We start from the raw sequence: 19,430 nt of genomic DNA on the forward strand, positions 1-19,430 counted from the left end.
AGGCTCCCAATCTCCTCTCCTCGCATCCCCCAACCCCTCGTCGACGCCCCCACCCCCACCCCACCCCGCCCAGCCCCGCCCCTGGCCTGCACCCTCAACCTCCGCCCAGAGCGATCGGTTGGCCAGCGGAGCTGGCTTGGGTCGGAGCCCGGCTGCCTCGCCGCGTGTGACAGCCCAGGGAGGGAGCAGAGGGAGGGGCGGGGAGGGATCCGGAAGGTGGCACGGAGTGGGATCGCCGCTGGGGACTCGAGGCGGGAGCCTCCCTCCCAGTGGGAGATGGGTTGAGATGCCCCCGCCAGGGGGGATGCCCAGCACCGTGCGTCCGCGGAGGCCAAGATGCAGCGGCCAGGGGCCGGCAGCCTGCGAGGGGAGGCAGCTTCCGCCGGGGCCGGGCTGCGGCACAGTCTGAGCGGCCGGGACTGCGCGCTTCAGAGCCTGGAGCATCCCAGTCGCTGGGGCCGAGACGCCGCCGCCGCCGTTCCCACTTTCTCCAGCGAGCCGGGCCAGTAGCTCCGCTAGCTGGCCTTCCCGTGGAGGCGTTTTCCAGCCCCAGCGCGGGGAGACATGCCTGAATTTGGGAGCAATGTGACTCTCAGCCTCCCACTTCACCCGGGGACGCAGGCTTGCTGAAGCCCGAGACAGGAGGGGGACCATGGGAGGGACGCAAGTCAAATGGTGAGCTGAAGCCACTCTGGCTTTGGAAGTGGGGGGCCTGGGTGGGCGCAGGGGCAGGGCTGGAGGATGCTGTTGGCCAGAGACAGGCGGGGTGGTGGGAGCACTATGTTGGGAGGACTGACTGCTGACCAGGGGTTATCACTATAAAATACGGTGGGCTTAGGAAGTGGAGCCAGCATGGGGGGAGGTGGAGTAGCCCTTGGCGTCTGCCAGGGTCTTTGGTGGGGGAGGGCACTTCATGAGGATATAGGACTCTTCCTTATTGCCTATTACCCGTTTAAAAAAATTAATTTGAGTGGGATTTGGAAGTATCTTTGCTGCAGGATTGCTTGTCTGATAAATTAAGATAGAAGAGCTATTAGACCTGTGGGAATTAAGAAATGTATCAGCCAGACCTGATCAGTCATTCTCTGACCTCAGAGAGGATTATGATGCTAAGTAGGGGATTGTTTATAAAATAGGACTTTTAAGCTAATCAGGGAGGAGCCTGCATATACATAATTAATTAGCATTAAAATATTTTTCTCTGACCTAGGGCAGAGGATATAATGCATATTCCTTGTCCATGAGGTACTTCTTTAGGGAGGCAGCAGGGTGCCTGCTCTGACATGTGCCTCGGGAGTTTCCTGCCTGAGGTCCTTTATCTCTCCACTTGGCCATCGAGTTTCATGGTCTCACCTCTTGGTGGCCTCACATTGGCAGCTTCAATTCAAGAAAGAGAAATGTTGTTTTCCTTTGGCTGCTCTGCCACTCCCCCAGCGGGGTTGGATATCCAGACATCCGCCTCCTTCTGCCCTTATATGGGAGATAACTCTTAGGAAGGAGAAGGAGCTGAGCATGCGTCTGTGCTTTTAGGAAAGCAGTTTTCTAGCATCCTAGGTTCACACTGCACCCTCCTCCCCGACTTTGTCTCACACGTAACAACTGTGGTCCAGCAAAGTCAGAGGATGGAACATGTCATCCATAGCACCTTGTCAGATGAGAAAGTGTTGTTTTCTTGTTTCTCAAAGATGAGCAGCTCTTGCAGGCCGCTTTCTAGCCTTGGATTCCCATTTCTCTAAGAAGGTAAATGCTGAGGCCTGAGCAGGCACAAATCTATTCTCCTTGTGAATGACATAGTACACTTGGATGAGAGCTTTTCAAGCAGCTAATTCATGTTGGCCTGGAAGTCAAGATTGCCTAAGTGGTGAAAGATGAATAAGAAAGTTCTAGAAAGAATTGCTATTTCAGAATATCACTTCTTGCCACTCCCTACCCCTCCTGCCTGTTTGGGTTATAGATCTATAGATATGGTTAAGCAACTTTCTTTAATTTGATATTTCAATTTAAAAGCTTTAAAATGTTTTCTGTGGTTCTAAGAAGGAAGAGAATGTATTTCTAGTTGAGGTCATTCCCAGCAAAGCACCTAAAATACGGACAGTGAGGAGGATGAGACACTAGTCCTCAAGCTGCCTCACTGCTTTTGTAGTGCCTGGCTACCTCCACCATGCCTGGCTCTTGTTTTTTACTGGATTCTAGGAAGACAAAATGTTAACTCCTGATCGTGGTTGTGAGGATTTGCCTGGGAGATTTCAGGGGCACATTAAGTGGGTCAGTGAATCCTAGCCACTTTCACTGTTGTCTGGGTGATAGATTTGGAAAGAATTCCTGAGAGGGGGCTGGGCCAGGAGACCCCTCAGCCCCTGAGATTCTTTCAGTGCTGATGTTCTCAAGGTGCAGTGCAAAGAGAGATGGCTCGAGACTCCTTTTCCTTGTCACATGGAAGCACCAGCCTCACATTCCCATCTTGTCTTGTAGATTTGCTGTTTTTTTGGAGATTTAAAATGCCACTTCCCCGAAAAATCTGCCTAGTTCCTTCCAAGGCTAGTAGTTATATCAGAACTTAAGGGCCGGGTACGGTGGCCCACGCCTGTAATCCCAGTACAGAGGCTGAGGAGCGAGGATCACTTGAGCCCAGGAGTTTGAGACCAGCCTGGGTAACACGGGGAGACCTTGCTCTGCAGAATAATTTAAAAATTAGCCCGGCATCATATGCACCTGTAGTCCTAGCTGCTCGGGAGGCTGAGGCAGGAGATTTGCTCAAGCCCATGAGCTTGAGGCTGCCATGAGTTATGATGGAGCCACTGCACTCCAACCTGGGCAACAGAGTGAGATCCTGTCTCAAAAAAATAAAACAAAACAAAACCTTAAGAATTGTTGAGAAGATTCTGAGGACAATTTGAAAGTATTGTGTCAGAAATATAAATAACTCTTTGATAGGAATAAATCAAGTAAACCATTACTCCACTATTCCTAGCAAGTCTTTCCCCTTTTGACATATTATCTTCCCCTTGTCATGCTCTAGCTCAATCACTGATATATAACTGCTCCTCTGCCCAGCCTGGCAATGTACGCCCTCCAGCAACTTTTCCCCTTGAACCACCCCCACCCAGTACTCTCTTTTGTGATCAGCTCAGAGCTGATCTGCCATGATAACTTGGCTGGTATTGCCTGTATCTGTGAGAGATCAGTGTTTTGGAAATAAAATTTCCTTCTAGCTCCAAAAGCTACTAGACACAGACTGGCATCAATCTTTGAACGTGGGCCCAGGGATGGTGATGGAGGACGTGGTGGGAGGTAAAACAAAACAAAACTTGGAGTTCTTTGAATGCTAGATTACCCATCATTTTGGTAAATCTCTTCTCAATGAATTAGGCTTAAAGACATCCTCGTTGTGGGAAAGACTTTATAGGACTGGGTCATTCCTTTATTCAATATTAATTTCATTCATTCAAAAAGTTAATCATTAAATAAATATTTTATTTTCTGTGGGCCAAGTACTGTGTTATCCATGGAGGAGTTAGATGAATAAGAACCTGTTCCTGTTCTCAGGAATAAATTATGAAAGCTGCTTTCTGAACAACTCTTCATAATAATTGTTTTTCTTCCTTTTTCTTCAATCACAGCCTGACTTCACCCAGTCCAATCCACAGTGCAAAGAGCGAGTCCATTATAACCCAGTCAGAAGAGAAGGCAGATTTTGCGATTATTCCCTCTGAAGGAATAGAGAACAGAACAGGTACTGTCTCTACGCCTGCCTGGGCTGGTTCAAGGAACAGTCAGCTTGAAGAATTTAGAGGTCTCGACCACCAGTAAGCTCCCTGGCCTTCCCCATCTCCATGGTCTGTGCGTGCAGGGTCAGCACTAGAGGGCTCTAATGATTTTGAGCCAATTAGTGTGGTTATCCTCTTGCAGAATGTCATTTCTGATGTCCTAGCTGTCAAAAATCTTGCAGCAGCATAGACAGGTCCTTTCTCAGCTGGCTGCCTATGAATTAGAAAATGACTTTGGGGCAATCAAAAGCCTTACTCAGGTAAACACTTTTATTATTCCTATCTTATACAAATAATTGCAGGACTTACATAACTTAAATTGGGACCAGAAATGTATTGTATGAGCTGAGGTGTCTGTGAGGACACAGAGAATAGAGAGCAGGTCTATATCAGCCTTGGTATAAAGCTACAGAAAGGACCACAAAGAGTTCTCTTTGTTTAGACTTCCATCTGTCTCAGTTGCTCTCTATTTTTTCTTACATAGAGAGAGAAACATGTAAGAAGCAAAGTGCAAGACTTAGAATTTTATTTACCCACAGGAGTTGTAATGAAACAGAGGCCCTCAGAAGAAAAACTGGAATTGAATTCTTCTGTATTCTACTCCCCATCTAACCCTGGCATTAGTACCAAAGAGTCAGTCATGTTACTGAGTCAAAACTCCTGAGGCCTTAGAGAGAGAGGGAGAGCATTTACTGAGTGCCGCTCTGGCCCAGGCACCAGCAGGCCCTGCACATAAGTTCCCTCATTTAATCTTCGCAGCAACCCAGAGGGGTTATTATATTCGTCTCATGAATGAAGAAACTCACTGAAAGAGTTTATGCCTCTCTGAATTCTAGAATTCATTTTAAATGGCTGTACATACAATTAGATAGTATAAAATAGACAAGGAAACCAGAGCAAAGAGACCTTAAAGCTAGGAAAATAAAAGTGATATTAAACAGTTTGTGCAGGTATGTTTTTATTGGTTTGTTTGCTGTGTGACTCACACAGTATTCTATATGAAAGTGGTTCAGTTATGACTGAGTGCTGAAAGGAATATTGAATTGAGGTCTCCCCACTAAAGCTTCAGAGTAACCGGTAAGATTTTGTTGTCATTGCATCTGACAGCTCCTCTTTTTGTACCTGGCAAAGTCAGGCTCTTGGAATGCCAGTTCTAAGAATTAAGGGTGAAGTCTGTGTGGCACATACCAAGGCTCCCATGGAGGAAATCTTACTACTTCCTAAGTTTTAAAAGAGGATAGATTGTTCTAGCACCAAGTGAGCCTGAGGCCTGAGCTCACAGCCAATTCTTTAGGCCTCACAACCCCACCTGGTGGAGAGTCCAGTCTGTGCTACGAGAACAGGTTCAGAACGCAGGTGACCTGAACCTGTGAACGCTACCCTGTGAACGCTGTCTGCTGGAAATCAGTTTTCTTCAACATGAACTGTACTCCCTCTTTTCATTTTGTAGAGGGGACAGATTCTCCATTATCTCAAGACTGGAGGCCAGGGAGCCCTGGAACCTATCTGGAGACCTCATGGGAAGAACAGCTGTTGGAACAACAAGAATATTTAGAAAAGGAAATGGAGGAAGCAAAGAAAATGATATCAGGACTACAGGTAGCTCTTTCCCTTGTAGTTTGCCCTTGTTGTACCAATTGATTATTAAGTCACTATTATCAGTGGAAAATAATCTGATTTTAGTTTTGTAGGAGGTCAGAACTAAATGAGGAGTTTAGATATAGGGAATAGCACAGAAAGAGCAGAAAATTCCTTATATTTGAGTACTTTAAATGGACTTTGTGGGCTACCGTTCATAGCACAGTGCTTAAGATTTCAGCAAGCCCAGGAGCCATTACTGACCCTTATCAAGTCCTTATTGTTGACTCTCTGCTACATAGGTGGGCTTCTACCCTGTATGTGGCTGCAGACCTACAATTGCAGCTTTCACCAAAGAATGGCACTGTGAATAGTCTGGGATTTTCTTCTAGGAATTCTCTCGCAGGAAGAGTGTAAGAGCCAGTAACGCTGCCAGGTTTCCATTTGAATTTAGCTGAGGGATTTAGCTCACTCCTAATACATGTGCAAATGGATGCCAAGGCATAATGGTCAGGTAGAAGAGGTTTACTTTGAGCAACAAAGCCCTTCAGTTTTTCCTATACCTGTAGTGCCAGCTTGGCAAATCTACCCCAGAGACTGACTGACCCACTTGACATAGTTCCCACCCTGAGTGACCCCCTCATTCCTGTCTTTGTGTGTCTGTCTCTGTTTGGGGGAGCCCTTATAGTGTGCTGATGACCCTGAAATTGCCTAGGAATATTCCTTTCTGTTTGTGCTGGGAACTGCAGTGCTTCTGAATTGTCAAATATTTATGGACACGTAAACAAAGCCCACATTATGTGTGTGGCTCTGGCAGCCGGCAGGCGGTGGAGGGTGTGCTCCCAGCTAGCCTGCAACAGGGTGGGGACACAAAAGGTTCCTCAAGAAAAAAGGAGATTGGTGCTGCGGTAAAGCAATTTGCATAATGTATGCCCCAGGAACTGGGAAGTGTGGGAGGAATGTTTCCTGCGTAAACATTCCCAAAGAAAGTTGTTGGTTTTCCTTCATTTGCTCTGTACTTTTAAAATGGCTGGCTTATGAGGCCTTTTAGATCTCTTTTCTGCCACTCCATTAACGAATATCTTAATGGAATGTTTTTGTGTGTGTTTTACTTGCATAGGAAGTATGTCATGGAGAACTTTGAGATTATACCCAACCAGGTTGTTCCCAGGATAATTTGCATTATATGAACATAGATATTCATCAGTTTGGCCCAAAGTTTGTTTGCATTTCTTAGTCTGGGAGAAATTCGATGGCAGATTAGACAGAAAAAGAAGAGAACTGACAGGCAGAAAGTCAGCATCTTAATATTCCCTGCAAACAGAAGAGTTTAATTCACAGCCACATGATCACAATGAGAATTCGATTCCATTGTAGAATACAAAAGGGCTCACAGCATCCACTGGGCTTCTTAACTCTTTTCAGTGATTAACAAGTTGCATGCTAAGCCACATCCAAGATTTCTGACTTATTAGTATTCCTTAGTTAGAACCCTTTGAACGGTTTGCCGTTATAGTTGATATTTCCGTAATGTTGAATGCCCTTAGCTCCCTGCGGCCCTGTGGCTTCTTATATGTGTCTGTACCTGTTGCCATGACTCGTGAGATAGCCAAATTCATTTGACTTACTCAAATTTTATTATAAAATGGGGTCACATTTTTCAGTCTTTCACTGACCTGATAGATACTCACCTGCAGGGACAGATCCAAGTTTTGTGAGTCCTCAAATATATAATTTGTGTGTGTGCAGGGGGGCTTCTTAAAGAATAAGATTACAAAATTATGAATATAATAATTAGGTATAGGCCAGGCATGGTGGGTCACGCCTGTAACCCCAGCGCTTTGGGAGGCTGAGGCGGGTGGTTTGCTTGAACTCACGGGTTTGAGATCAGCCTGGGCAATATGGCAAAACCCTTGTCTTTACTAAAATACAAAAATTAGCTGGGTATGGTGGCGCATGCCTCTAATCCCAGCTACTTGGGAGGCTGAGACATGAGAATTGCTTGAACCCTAGATTGCAGTGAGCCAAAATCGGGCCACTGCACTCCAACCTGGGTGACAAAGTGAGACTCTGTCTCCAAATATTATAATAATAACAATAATAATTAGGTATAGGACCTTGGGAGAGGCAATGCATGCGGGGGGCCTACAGCTGGAGCTTTCTTAGCTTCATGGTAAATCTGCCTCCCCATTCCACCTACTTATATTCTAATGAAAACCGCCTGGGTCAGGAGCTGAAATGAATGAGGACATCTCTCTGCAAATGTGTTTTGCTTATTGTTCTATAGCGGTTGCTTTAGGGAGTAAAAATGCAGAATCAGTAAAACAAACAAAAATCAAACAAACCCAAGTGAGTGCTCCAAATGTGTTCCAAATAATTCGTTATAATACTCATTTCTAAGCCGTGATGATTCTACACTGCTTTTAGATCATTTTCTCCCTGGTAAAATTGAGTTTGAGCAGCTCCAGTTTGAAATGTGTTGTGTCTCTTTTGAAAGAAAGGTTTGTTTTTAGATTTTCTTCTGGGGCCAAGGCACCTTGAAGCAGAGCAGTCAGGTGTCCAGAGAGCTGAAAGAGCCAGAGCATGGACCTGACGAAAGGAACTAGTCCCAGGGTGAGCAATGGGAAGTATCTAAGGAGCAAAAATTACCAACGAAATTTCTTGAGGAAGCTGAGTTGTGATTTTAACTTGAGGTGAGCTTACCAGGTTCAACTCTGGACTAAGTCATCTGAAGGAGAGTTAAGTTTCTTTCTGCCTTTGTGGTTATTCAGGCCTTACTGCTCAACGGATCCTTACCTGAAGATGAACAGGAGAGGCCCTTGGCCCTCTGTGAACCAGGTGTCAATCCCGAGGAACAACTGGTGAGCTCCATCTTTTGTGATTGGACACTAAATCTGTATGTATTTTACTTGTATTTAGCATTTGACACTGCTGTTCATGCCTTCTTGAAATGCTGTCTTCCTTGACCAGTTCTGGTTTTCCTCCTACACTTTTGACCATTGTTTCCTTCTTCATTCATTTAATAAACAAATATTTATTGAGTGCTGACTATATGCCAGACCCTATTTCAACATGCTGGAGATATGGTAGTAACAAAACAGACCTAAGACCTGACCCTTATGGAGTTTACATTCAAGTTCTCTTTGAAGCTTCTCTTTTTCTGCTTGTGCCTTTAATGTTGGTGTTCCTCAGCATTCCAGTCTAGGCCCTCATGTGTCTTAAACATTCACCTGGGCAGTAGTATCTGCCTCCAGTTCTTCACTCACTTCCCTCTTGCTTCTCATGTATTTATTTCCAGCTCAGCTCTCGCTATGGAATTCTAGATTTGTGTATGCAATATGCAACTGCCTACTTATTATCTCCACTTGTAAGTCTCATAAGCATCTTAATTTCAGTGAGTCCTAAATCAAAGTGTTTCTGTCCTCTGCCCAACCACCAAAGCTACTTGTCCTTTTGGATATCTGTTTTGGATACCAAAATGTGCCAAACAGGAATCTGGATATTATCCTTGAATCTTTTCCCTCTACATACTTCCCTCTACATCCAATCAGTCACCAAGTTTTACCAGTTTACATTTCTAATTTCTTTATCCAGTTTTCTCCATTCTCACAGCCACTTGAAAATCAAGCCTCCATCCAGTATTCTAACAGCCTTCTAACTGGTTTTCCTGATTCCTCTCCTGTCTTACTCTAATTTTTTGTAAAACAGCAAGAATAATTTGCCTTAAAGACAAACTTCATTTTATCACCCTTCTGCATAAAACTTTCCATTGATTCCCCATTGCCCTCACTGGCCTTTCATGATCTGGCCCTGATATTTCTCTCCAAATCCATCTCTTGCCATTTCTTCTTCCCTTTACCCCACCCCCTCCCCTGCACCCAACCCCCACCCCATACTTCTTTTTTTTTTTTTTTTTTGAGACAGAGTCTTGCTCTGTTGCCCAGGCTGGAGTGCAGTGGCACGATCTTGGCTCACTACAACCTCTGCCTCCCGGGTTCAAGTGATTCTCCTGCCTCAGCCTCCCAAGTAGCTGGGATTACAGGTGTGCACCACCACACCTGGCTAATTTTTGTGTTTTTAGTAGAGATGGGTTTCACCATGTTGGCCAGGCTGGTCTCTAACACCTGACCTCAAGTGATCTGCCTGCCTCGGCCTCCCAAAGTGCTGGGATTACAGATGTGAGCCACCACGCCTGGCCCACCCATACTTATTCTTAGCTTTATCCATATAGATCTACTTGCTACTTGATGCATATACTTACATCAGAGAGCAGGAACTGTTTCCTGTTCTTTGTATCCACAGTACAGAGCTGGCATCTAGTAGTGCTCAATAAATATTTGTTGAATGAGTGGCCTCTGTACTTCACAGCATAGACACTTAGCCATCTCTTTTTGTCTTATATTCAGATTATAATCCAAAGTCGTCTGGATCAGAGTATGGAGGAGAATCAGGACTTAAAGGTATGTCAACACATGTACACTTTACCCCTTAAAAACATTATGGGGGCCAGGCACGGTGGCTCACGCCTGTAATCCCAGCACTTTGAGAGGCCGAGGCGGGCAGATCACAAGGTCAGGAGATCGAGACCATCCTGGCTAACATGGTGAAACCCCATCTCTACCAATAATACAAAAAATTAGCTGGACGTGCTGGCACACATCTGTAGTCCCAGCTACTCGGGAGGCTGAGGCAGGAGAATTGTTTGAACCTGGGAAGAGGAGGTTGCAGTGAGCAGAGATCGTGCCACTGCACCCCAGCCTGGGCAACAAAGTGAGACTCCATCTCAAACAAACAAACAAACAAACAAACAAACAAACAAAAAACCATTATGGGAATGTTACACAACTTCAAGAGGGGAAGGGATTTCAGAATTGGAATCTTTCCTGTATCTGTATTATGTCTTTACTTGAAAGAGAGAGATACATCCCAAATATGTCAGGAAGGTAATAGCTTTTTAATCCTCGTGGTGGGTAATAGAATTTTGGTGTCATTGGTTGTACCATTCTATATGTTTGAAATATTTCATGGTTTTTTTTCTTTAATTAAAAGAAAAAATGTATCTAATACCAGCACAGTCTTTTTTTATAAATACTTCTCAGAATTCTTTTAGGTCAGAGATTCCTAGCTTTTCTTTCGGTCATAAGTCTATGACTAAAGCCATTAACCCTCTCCCTAGAAGTATGCATGTATGTTTGCACTCATACTCATAGACATGAATTTTTTTTTTTTTTTTTTTTTGAGACGGTCTGGCTCTGTCAGCCAGGCTGGAGTGCAATGGTGCAGTCTCAGCTCACCGCAACCTCTGCCTCCTGGGTTCAAGCGATTCTCCTGCGTCAGCCTCCCAAGTAGCTGGGACTACAGGCGCCCACCACCATACCTGGCTAATTTTTGTATTTTTAGTAGAGGTGGGGTTTCACTATGTTGGCCAGGCTTCTCTCGAACTGCTGACCTCGTGGTCCGCCTCCCTTGGCCTCCCAAAGTGCTGGGATTACAGGTGTGAGCCACTGTGCCTGGCCGACATGAATTGTTAATAGAGCAACTGTTATTTATTTGTTTTGTTTTGTTTGTTTGTTTTTTGAGACAGAGTCTCACTCTGTCACCCAGGCTGAGTGCCATGGCACGATCATGGCTAACTGCAGCTTCGACCTCCCAGCCTCAAGCGATCCTCCCACCTCAGCCTCCCTAGTAGCTGGGGCTTCAGGAATGCACCACCATGCCTGGCTAATTTTTGTGTTTTTTGTATAGATTGCTCTCGCCTTGTTGCCTAGGCTGGTCTTGAACTCCTGGACCCAAGTGATTCTCCCATCTTGGCCACCCAAAGTGCTGGGATTATCGGCATGAACCACTGTGCCCAGCCTAACAGAGTAACTTTTGAGCCCATCTGTGGAGTCCAAGTTACAGATCCCCATTTTAGATATGTTAATTGCAAAATCTTGATGTGATACGATAGGAAGAGAAGAGATTGGGGTCTGGGTTATGGTTGTTCCCCTTCTAAAATCTATTTCCTAGTGACAATCATATACATATATTTTATCTATTGTAAGGGAATGTTAATTACTCAGTGTTTCATTATTAGGCTAAATGTGTTTTTGTTTGGCCCACAAAGAACAATACCCTCTTGGATCAGAAACACTCCAACCCTTTGCTGAACATTAAAAATAGGGATAATTATTTAATAACATTAGGGGTAGGCATATTTAGATATGATCATATATATTCAGTGAGAAGGATTTAGATTATTATAATTAGGTTTTCCTGTTGGTGAAGATTGCTAAATATAGAAATGAGAGCCTATGGGAATTATGGGGTATCTTCTTTCTTGGCAACTCTTCTCTACCTGAGCAGTTAAGCCTGGGTGCCAACAGGGAAGAACGGAATGGTTCTCTTCTTGTTTCCATGGATCAGCCTGTACTGCTCACTGAACCAGAGCTGTTTTCTGCCTTAGTAGAGGGTTAATTTTTCATGGAATGATCAACTGGGTTTTGTCCTCTTGCCGACAGAATGAGGTAATGCATTCTGAAGCAACCCAGATGTCACCATCTGATCTAACTATATTTGGTTTGCAGAAGGAACTGCTGAAATGTAAACAAGAAGCCAGAAACTTACAGGGGATAAAGGTAAAAAAGAAGACATTTAATTCTTTAAATAAAGTCTCTGCAATGTAAAGTAGTCTGTTGGTGAGTGATGAGAGTTGGAATTTTCTGTGGACCTTTAACAGCTCTGTGCCATTGGTAAAGAAAGGGCTTTGTGGGAGGGAAGTGAGACATGTCGAGGAATATATCTTTGTTTTGCTGAGGCTTATTTCTAGTAGTTATGATTCATGTTGCTATCATTTCCATCTCTGCCACCTTGATTGTCTCTATATGTAAAAGAATCCTCTTCAGTGTGAAAGAATGTCCTCTAGGACCGGGCGTGGTGGCTCACGCCTGTAATCCCAGCACTTTGGGAGGCCGAGGTGGGTGGATTACGAGGTCAGGAGTTCGAGACCAGCCTTGCCAACATGGTGAAACCCCATTTCTACTAAAAATACAAAAAATTAGTCGGGTGTGGTGGCAGGCGCCTGTAATCCCAGCTACTTGGGAGGTAATCCCAGCTACTTGGGAGGCTGAGGCAGGAGAATCACTTGAACCCAGGAGGCGGAGTTTGCAGTGAGCTGAGATCACGCCATTGCACTCCAGCCTAGGTGACAGGGCAAGACTCCATCTCGAAAAAAAGAGAAAAAAAAAAAAAAAGGAATGTCCTTTAAAAAAATTGTTATTTACTTTGTTTTTGAATAGTTAACTAATATTCAGATCACTTTAAAGGTATAAAAAGATAAACCATGAAGAGTCTGCCTGCCAGCCCTGTCCCATCAGTCACCTGGTTCTCTTTCCTAGAGGCATCTTTTTTTTTTTTTTGGAGATAGAGTCTCGCTCTGTCACCCAGGCTGGAACACAATCTCGGCTCACTGCAAGCTCCGCCTCCCGGGTTCATGCCATTCTCCTGCCTCAGCCTCCCGAGTAGCTGGCTCTACAGGTGCCCGCTACCATGCCTGGCTAATTTTTTGTATTTTTTTAGTAGAGAAGGGGTTTCACCCTGTTAGCCAGGATGGTCTTGATCTCCTGACCTCGTGATCCACCCACCTTGGCCTCCCAAAGTGCTGGGATTACAGGCATGAGCCCCCGCGCCCAGCCTTTTTTTTTTCAATCTTGACATGGAGTCTCACTCTGTCACCCAGGCTGGAGTGCAGTGGCGCAATCTTGGCTCACTGCAATCTCTGCCTTCCGGGTTCAAGCGATTCTCCTGCCTCAGCCTCCCGAGTACCTGGGATTACAGGTGCGCACCATCACACCCAGCTAATTTTTGTATTTTGAGTAGAGACTGGGTTTTAGCATATTGGCCAGGCTGGTCTTGAACTTCTGACCTCAGGTGACCCACCCACCTTGGCCTCTCAAAGTGCTGGGATTACAGGTGTGAGCCACCACGCCCAACCTCCTAGAGGCATCTTAACAGTTATCAGCACATTTGTGTCTATATCGTTTTCCCCCACAGTTTTACCCAAATGATAGTATACTAGAAATACAACTTGACACCTTGCTTTTTTTCACGTAGTATATCTTGGAGCTCATTCTATGTCAGTAGTACATAAAGACTTTCCTAGGTCTTTTTTATGGCTGCAAAGTATTCCATTGTATTCTACTGTATACATACATATATATGCTAAATAATTTATTATATATGATAATTTCTAGTCTTTTGCTAATATAAACAATGATCTAACAGCCTTGAATATATGTTTTTTTTTTTATTTTGTTTTTTCTGAGATGGAGTCTTGCTCTGTCACCCAGAGCTGGAGTGCAATGGTGTGATCTTGGCTCACTGCAACCTCCACCTCCCGAGTTCAAGCAATTCTCCTGCCTCAGCCTCCCGAGTAGCTAGGATTATAGGCATGCACCACCACGCTCAGCTAATTTTTGTGTTTTTAGGAGAGACGGGGTTTCACCATGTTGGCCAGGCTGGTCTCAAACTCCTGACCTCGTGATCCGCCTGCTTTGGCCTCCCAAAGTGCTGGGATTACAGGTGTGAGCCACCATGCCCAGCCTGAATATATGTTATTTCACCCAAATGGGAGTATATCTGTGGAATAATACCTAGAAGTAGAAGAGGATGTTTTTAAGTTGCTGCTTTTCCCCTCTTCCTTGCACCTCCATTCATGGGCTAGACTAGAGTTATCACTCAGCAACATTTTCCAAAGTATATTTTGTAGACTTAGTACTTTTGAAACACTTTAAAAGACAAATGTGTTCCGTGGTCAGATAAGTTTGAGAAATGCTCTGCAGTCTTGAAGACTCACTGTGAATAATAACATGTAAAGGATCTGAAAAGGTCTGTCATAAAGAGGTTGGCCTAAAAATGATTTAGAATTAATAACCACAGAAGTGTCTTTTCTCCCATGTAACGTCATGTGGCACATTAATGTCCCATGGAGCACATTTTGGGAAATATTCCTTTGAACTACTGATGCCAAGGATATCTTAGACTTCCTTTACCATGTACTGTCATGGCAGAGAGTATAATTAAGAATGGGCTCCCACATTCTTCAGAGTCTGTACCATTTCTTTGCAGTCTGTAGAGAAAAATCAGGACAAATATATTAGAATGCAGCCCTAGTCCATTAGTTCCATTTCAAGTTACCATGGTTGATGGAATATGTCATAACTGTCCTTATAAGCAAGGATATCCAGCTCACCTTTTGTTAGGCATGATAGGAACCAAGAGGGTTCAAGCTGAGGGAAAGAAAGCCTAATGCTATTAAGATCCTAGGAAATTGAGAAGAGGAATCATGAATCAAAGAACAGTTATGGTCAGTGGAAATATAATTCTAATCCTGGTCCAGACTAGGCATTGGAAGCCATTGGGAGCAGGATAGCAGCAAGGCTCTGGAAGCCAGCGTGGGAGTGATTTCAGGGATTCTTTAACAATAGAGTGGTGGGCATGAATAGGGCCCATCTCTCCAGGAAATGGGGACTGGACAGAGAGGTAGAAGGAAAATGAGCTAATCTAGATTGAGTATTTATATGCCCAAGATATAGATGAGAAAGCCCAGGTGGGAGAAAGTAGAGTGCATTGTCCAAGGCTAACATCACAAAAGTAGTAAGTGGTAGGTTTATAATTTGAATCTATGTCTATCTGATCCCAAAGTCCAGTCATTCTCTCTCGAATACTCCATGCTGTCAGGATTGAGGGTGGGGACAAATAGTAAGCAGAAAAAAAAAATCAGGCTTCAGTAAGTTTCATAGAACAGTGGATAGGATTTTGCTCTGGATGCTAGTTTCCTAGAGAGGGACAGAAAAACCCCTCCTCAGCAACTCGTGGCAAGACCCTTTACTCCATTTGTCTTCCAGTCTGCCATAACGAATGCTGGAAACACATTAAAGGCTTTAGTAATTTGTAATAACAATTGGCTGATTAATGAACTGAGACAACAATAATTAGTATGCTTTTTCCCCTAGGATGCCTTGCAGCAGAGATTGACTCAGCAGGACACATCTGTTCTTCAGCTCAAACAAGAGCTACTGAGGGCAAATATGGACAAAGATGAGCTGCACAACCAGAATGTGAGTTAAATGAATGAGCCTTGACCTCAGTGAGCCCCATTAGCAGAACAGGCTACTGAACGAAGAGCTATTAGATTGGCCATCCTAATCTCTTATCTTGCTTCTGGGATACCTGCCTTAAGTGTCTGCAGTTATTTTTATTCCCCATTAGACTCATCTCTATTCCTAGGTGAAAGCCCACATCACACTGGGCAGGAATGTCCTTGATCTCCTCTTCAACTTTGAGGACACTGAGATACAGAGGCAAAATTGTGGTTCTGCAGTCTAATTACTTCACTAAAAATGTGGAGAGCAGCTGTGTATTTTTACCATCATACCCCCTCTGTGCTGCATACTGTAACTGCCAACATTAACTATGGTTACTAAGTAGCTGGTTTCCTTGAGGGTTAGCAGGCAGTACCTGCATGCCATGAATTCTTTCTTATTCTTGCAGGTGGATCTGCAGAGGAAGCTAGATGAGAGGAACCGGCTCTTGGGAGAATATAAAGTAAGAATGAATATCAGTTTGGAAATGACCTCCACTGACCTTTCATGAACAGCCCGTTATTGTTGCTCAAAAAGCACTTAAGTATATCTATTCTCATCCTTTTTGATTTTTTTTATCCTTGCTTTTTAGAAGGAAGCATTTTTCGCCGGCCGGGCGCGGTGGCTCATGCCTGTAATCCCAGCACTTTGGGAGGCCGAGGCGGGCGGATCACGAGGTCAGGAGATCAAGACCACGGTGAAACCCCGTCTCTACTAAAAATACAAAAAATTAGCCGGGCGTGGTGGCGGGTGCCTGTAGTCCCAGCTACTCGGGAGGCCGAGGCAGGAGAATGGCGTGAACCCCGGGGGATGGAGCCTGCAGTGAGCTGAGATCGCGCCACTGCACTCCAGCCTGGGTGACAGCAAGACTCTGTCTCAAAAAAAAAAAAAGAAGGAAGCATTTTTCTGTGTCCCCTGATGCACTAGCTCTGAAGATTAGATGGCACAGCTAGGAGAGGGAGTACAGGACTAGGGGTCTAGAAACTTCAGTTCTGGTCTTACCTTTATCTCTGACTAGTATGAATGGCTCATAGTGGTCCTCCTACAAATGCCAGTTCCCTTCTTCATTACTCTTGAAGAATCCTTTGCAGTATGTAAGATTATTCTGGTGTGTAAAGTCTTCCTGGTATGTTTTGAGGAAAGGACTTTTTTTCCTGAGGCTCTACTTTACTTGAATGGAAGTTACATTGCAGAGGGTGAACTTTTCAGTGTCCCTGGTTTTGCCACTCATCTGAAAGCTCTATCTTTACTGCAGAAAGAGCTGGGGCAGAAGGATCGCCTCCTTCAGCAGCACCAGGCCAAGTTAGAAGAAGCACTCCGGAAACTCTCTGATGCCAGTTACCACCAGGTCAGAACATATTCAGCCACTGACTTTCCTGCCCCTTTGGCCCAAAGAAATCCTTTTCTGATTTAGTGTCTGTTTTGCAGGTGGATCTAGAGCGAGAGCTAGAACACAAAGATGTCCTCTTGGCTCACTGTATGAAAAGAGAGGCAGATGAGGTAACCTAGACCCCATGTTCTCCCTCCCACATTTATGAAGCAAACGGGGAGATTGTGTTTCTGACTCAGAGCTGAACCAAGGCCACAGGCTCGTTTGTTAGGAGGCTCTATGATGAGCTAGTTAAAAGTGCAGATTCTAGAATAAGAAAATCTGGTTTCACGTTCCACCTTTATCACTCCTACATTGTGTGGCCTTCAGTTGCTTATCTTCTGAGCCTTAGAAATAGGGCTTATTTGGAAAATGGAAATAATAGTGATTCAGTCTGTCATTATGAAGAATATATGAGATAATCCACATAAATAACTAAACACCGTTCTGTTGGATCCACTTGGCATAGAGTCAGGCTCAAAAAATATTCACTGTGGCCTGGCACAGTGGCTCACATCTGTAATCCTAGCACTTTGGGAGGCCAAGGCAGGTGGCTAACTTGAGGTCAGGAGTTTGAGACCAGCCTGGCCAACATGGTGAAACCCCGTCTCTACTAAAAATTACAAAAATTAGCCAGGCGTGGTGGTGGACACCTGTAGTCCCAGCTACTCAGGAGGCCGAGGCAGGAGAATCACTTGAACCTGGTGGGTAGAGGTTGCCATGAGCTGAGATCATGCCACTGCACTCCAGCCTGGGTGACAGATGAAAACACAAAACAAAACAAAACATACACACACATATATATATATATATATACACATACATACATATATATACACATATATATATACAAACATACATGTATATATATATATTCACCATTATTTTTAAATTACTGAAGCAAAGCCAGGCAGTGCTGGAGCAGCATTCTGAGGCTCTCCAGTGCTGTGGCAGAGGCTAGGTTGGGGCCTCCAGGTGGAGGTTAGCATTTCCTTCATTCACATCCAACAATGCGTACTAAGTGTCAAGTGCTGGGCATACAGCAGTGACCAAAAGGGGAAAAGAAATCTATACTTAAGAAAGATACGTTTTAATAAAGAGAGCCATTAAACAGACAATTAAATACTTCGTCAGGAAGTGATACATGTAAAGAAGAAAAATAAGATAGCACATCTGGTTTACCCTTCTCCCTTTAACAAGCAACATTTCTTCATGCTGCTATAGGCGAACAACTACAACAGTCACAGCTCTCAAAGCAATGGTTTTCTCCTTCCAACGGCAGGAAAAGGAGCTGCTTCAATCAGCAACAGAGGGGTAGGTACCTGGAGTTTTGATGGAGTCCTGCCACTTCTCACTGAAACCAGAAGAGTGCCAAAGCCATGGCCAGTGGATGAGGCCTTTTATACTCCAGTTCTCTAATTCCTGGATCTGTGGAGTGTGTAAAGATGTGAGGCACTTGCTATCCAAAATTAAGAATTAGTGGGCAAACCACAGGCCTGCTTCCGTGGGGAAAAATTTTCTGGAAACTTCTCTCCTATGTCCTTTTAAGCCCAGTGGTTGGGATGTGGCACCGTGCCATGCCAGCAGCACCTTATTTTTGCCCACAGACCAGCGACCTGCAGCTTGTTCGAGATGCTCTCCGAAGCCTGCGCAACAGCTTCAGTGGCCATGATCCTCAGCACCACACTATTGACAGCTTGGAGCAGGGCATTTCTAGCCTCATGGAGCGCCTGCATGTTATGGAGACGCAGAAGAAACAAGAAAGAAAGGTAACCCTCTTGCTGTGGTATCTCTCTTAGGCAAGCTCCTGAGAAAGCTGGGTTTTAAGAATTTTAATTGAGATGAAGGCAGTGTGAAGAGATACAAGACCCTGTTAAAGGTTAGAGTTGTTTTTCTCTATTGGTTTTTCTCTCAGTGGAAATGACTATTATTCATCATGGTATGACAATCCAGAGAAGGAGTTCATGGTCACACTTGCTCCCAGCAACTGTAGCTGTGTAAGGATTGTGGCTCTTGACCCCACAGGGTCTCCCTTTACTGCTTCTTCCCCTCCCACCTACCCCTGAATGAGCGTGGCATTGGATGAGAAAATAGACGGAAAATGCATTGGAAAATAGAAAGCCTTTCCTATATATTATTATTGTTAGGATAAATATATTAGATTTTATATGTTGTGGAAGAGATGGTAGAAAAGTATATAGTATTTTAAGCACAATTTTATGATTTAAAATTCTTGGTTAAGTTCTCCCATTGATTATAACTCTTGTGATTTTTGTGTGGCTCCCCAGGTTCGGGTCAAGTCACCCAGAACTCAAGTAGGTAGTGAATACCGGGAGTCCTGGCCCCCTAATTCAAGTAAGTACCCATTTTGCTCAGTAGGGACTCCTAGCATATTAGACCAGAAATTTAGTATTTTTCACACTACCCATATTTTGGGGATGTAATTTTTCTTGTAGTACTTCACTTTTATACTATTTTGTTTCTGTAGCAATACTGGAATTGAGTTAGTTCTAAGACTATGAAGACATATGCCATCACCACCCCCAGTGCCATTTAGCCACATGCAGGCAGGATGCTGTTGACTCAGAGAGGCTA

The 19,430-nt window shown here is 44.3% G+C and overlaps 1 protein-coding gene across 4 annotated transcripts in view; it reads left to right on the forward strand.

Annotated features, from left to right (window-relative positions):
• The window catches only part of DIXDC1 (DIX domain containing 1), a 95,236-nt gene that overhangs the window by 50,087 nt on the left and 25,719 nt on the right, over window positions 1–19,430 (forward strand). For 3 of the 4 annotated variants that reach the window (XM_058446494.1, XM_058446493.1, XM_032167376.2), the window contains 12 exons: window positions 3,621–3,733; window positions 5,218–5,366; window positions 8,117–8,206; window positions 9,752–9,805; window positions 11,912–11,962; window positions 15,338–15,442; window positions 15,876–15,929; window positions 16,722–16,814; window positions 16,895–16,966; window positions 18,060–18,149; window positions 18,443–18,604; window positions 19,124–19,190. In XM_058446494.1, coding sequence (XP_058302477.1) covers window positions 3,621–3,733; window positions 5,218–5,366; window positions 8,117–8,206; window positions 9,752–9,805; window positions 11,912–11,962; window positions 15,338–15,442; window positions 15,876–15,929; window positions 16,722–16,814; window positions 16,895–16,966; window positions 18,060–18,149; window positions 18,443–18,604; window positions 19,124–19,190 — 1,100 coding nt within the window. Of the gene's footprint in view, window positions 1–138; window positions 676–3,620; window positions 3,734–5,217; window positions 5,367–8,116; window positions 8,207–9,751; window positions 9,806–11,911; window positions 11,963–15,337; window positions 15,443–15,875; window positions 15,930–16,721; window positions 16,815–16,894; window positions 16,967–18,059; window positions 18,150–18,442; window positions 18,605–19,123; window positions 19,191–19,430 lie in introns of those variants that run through there. The other variant, XM_032167377.2, reaches the window with a different exon arrangement.

The sequence above is a fragment of the Hylobates moloch genome, unplaced genomic scaffold (assembly GCF_009828535.3).
Source record: "Hylobates moloch isolate HMO894 unplaced genomic scaffold, HMol_V3 SCAFFOLD_11, whole genome shotgun sequence".
NCBI classification, from domain to species: domain Eukaryota; kingdom Metazoa; phylum Chordata; class Mammalia; order Primates; family Hylobatidae; genus Hylobates; species Hylobates moloch.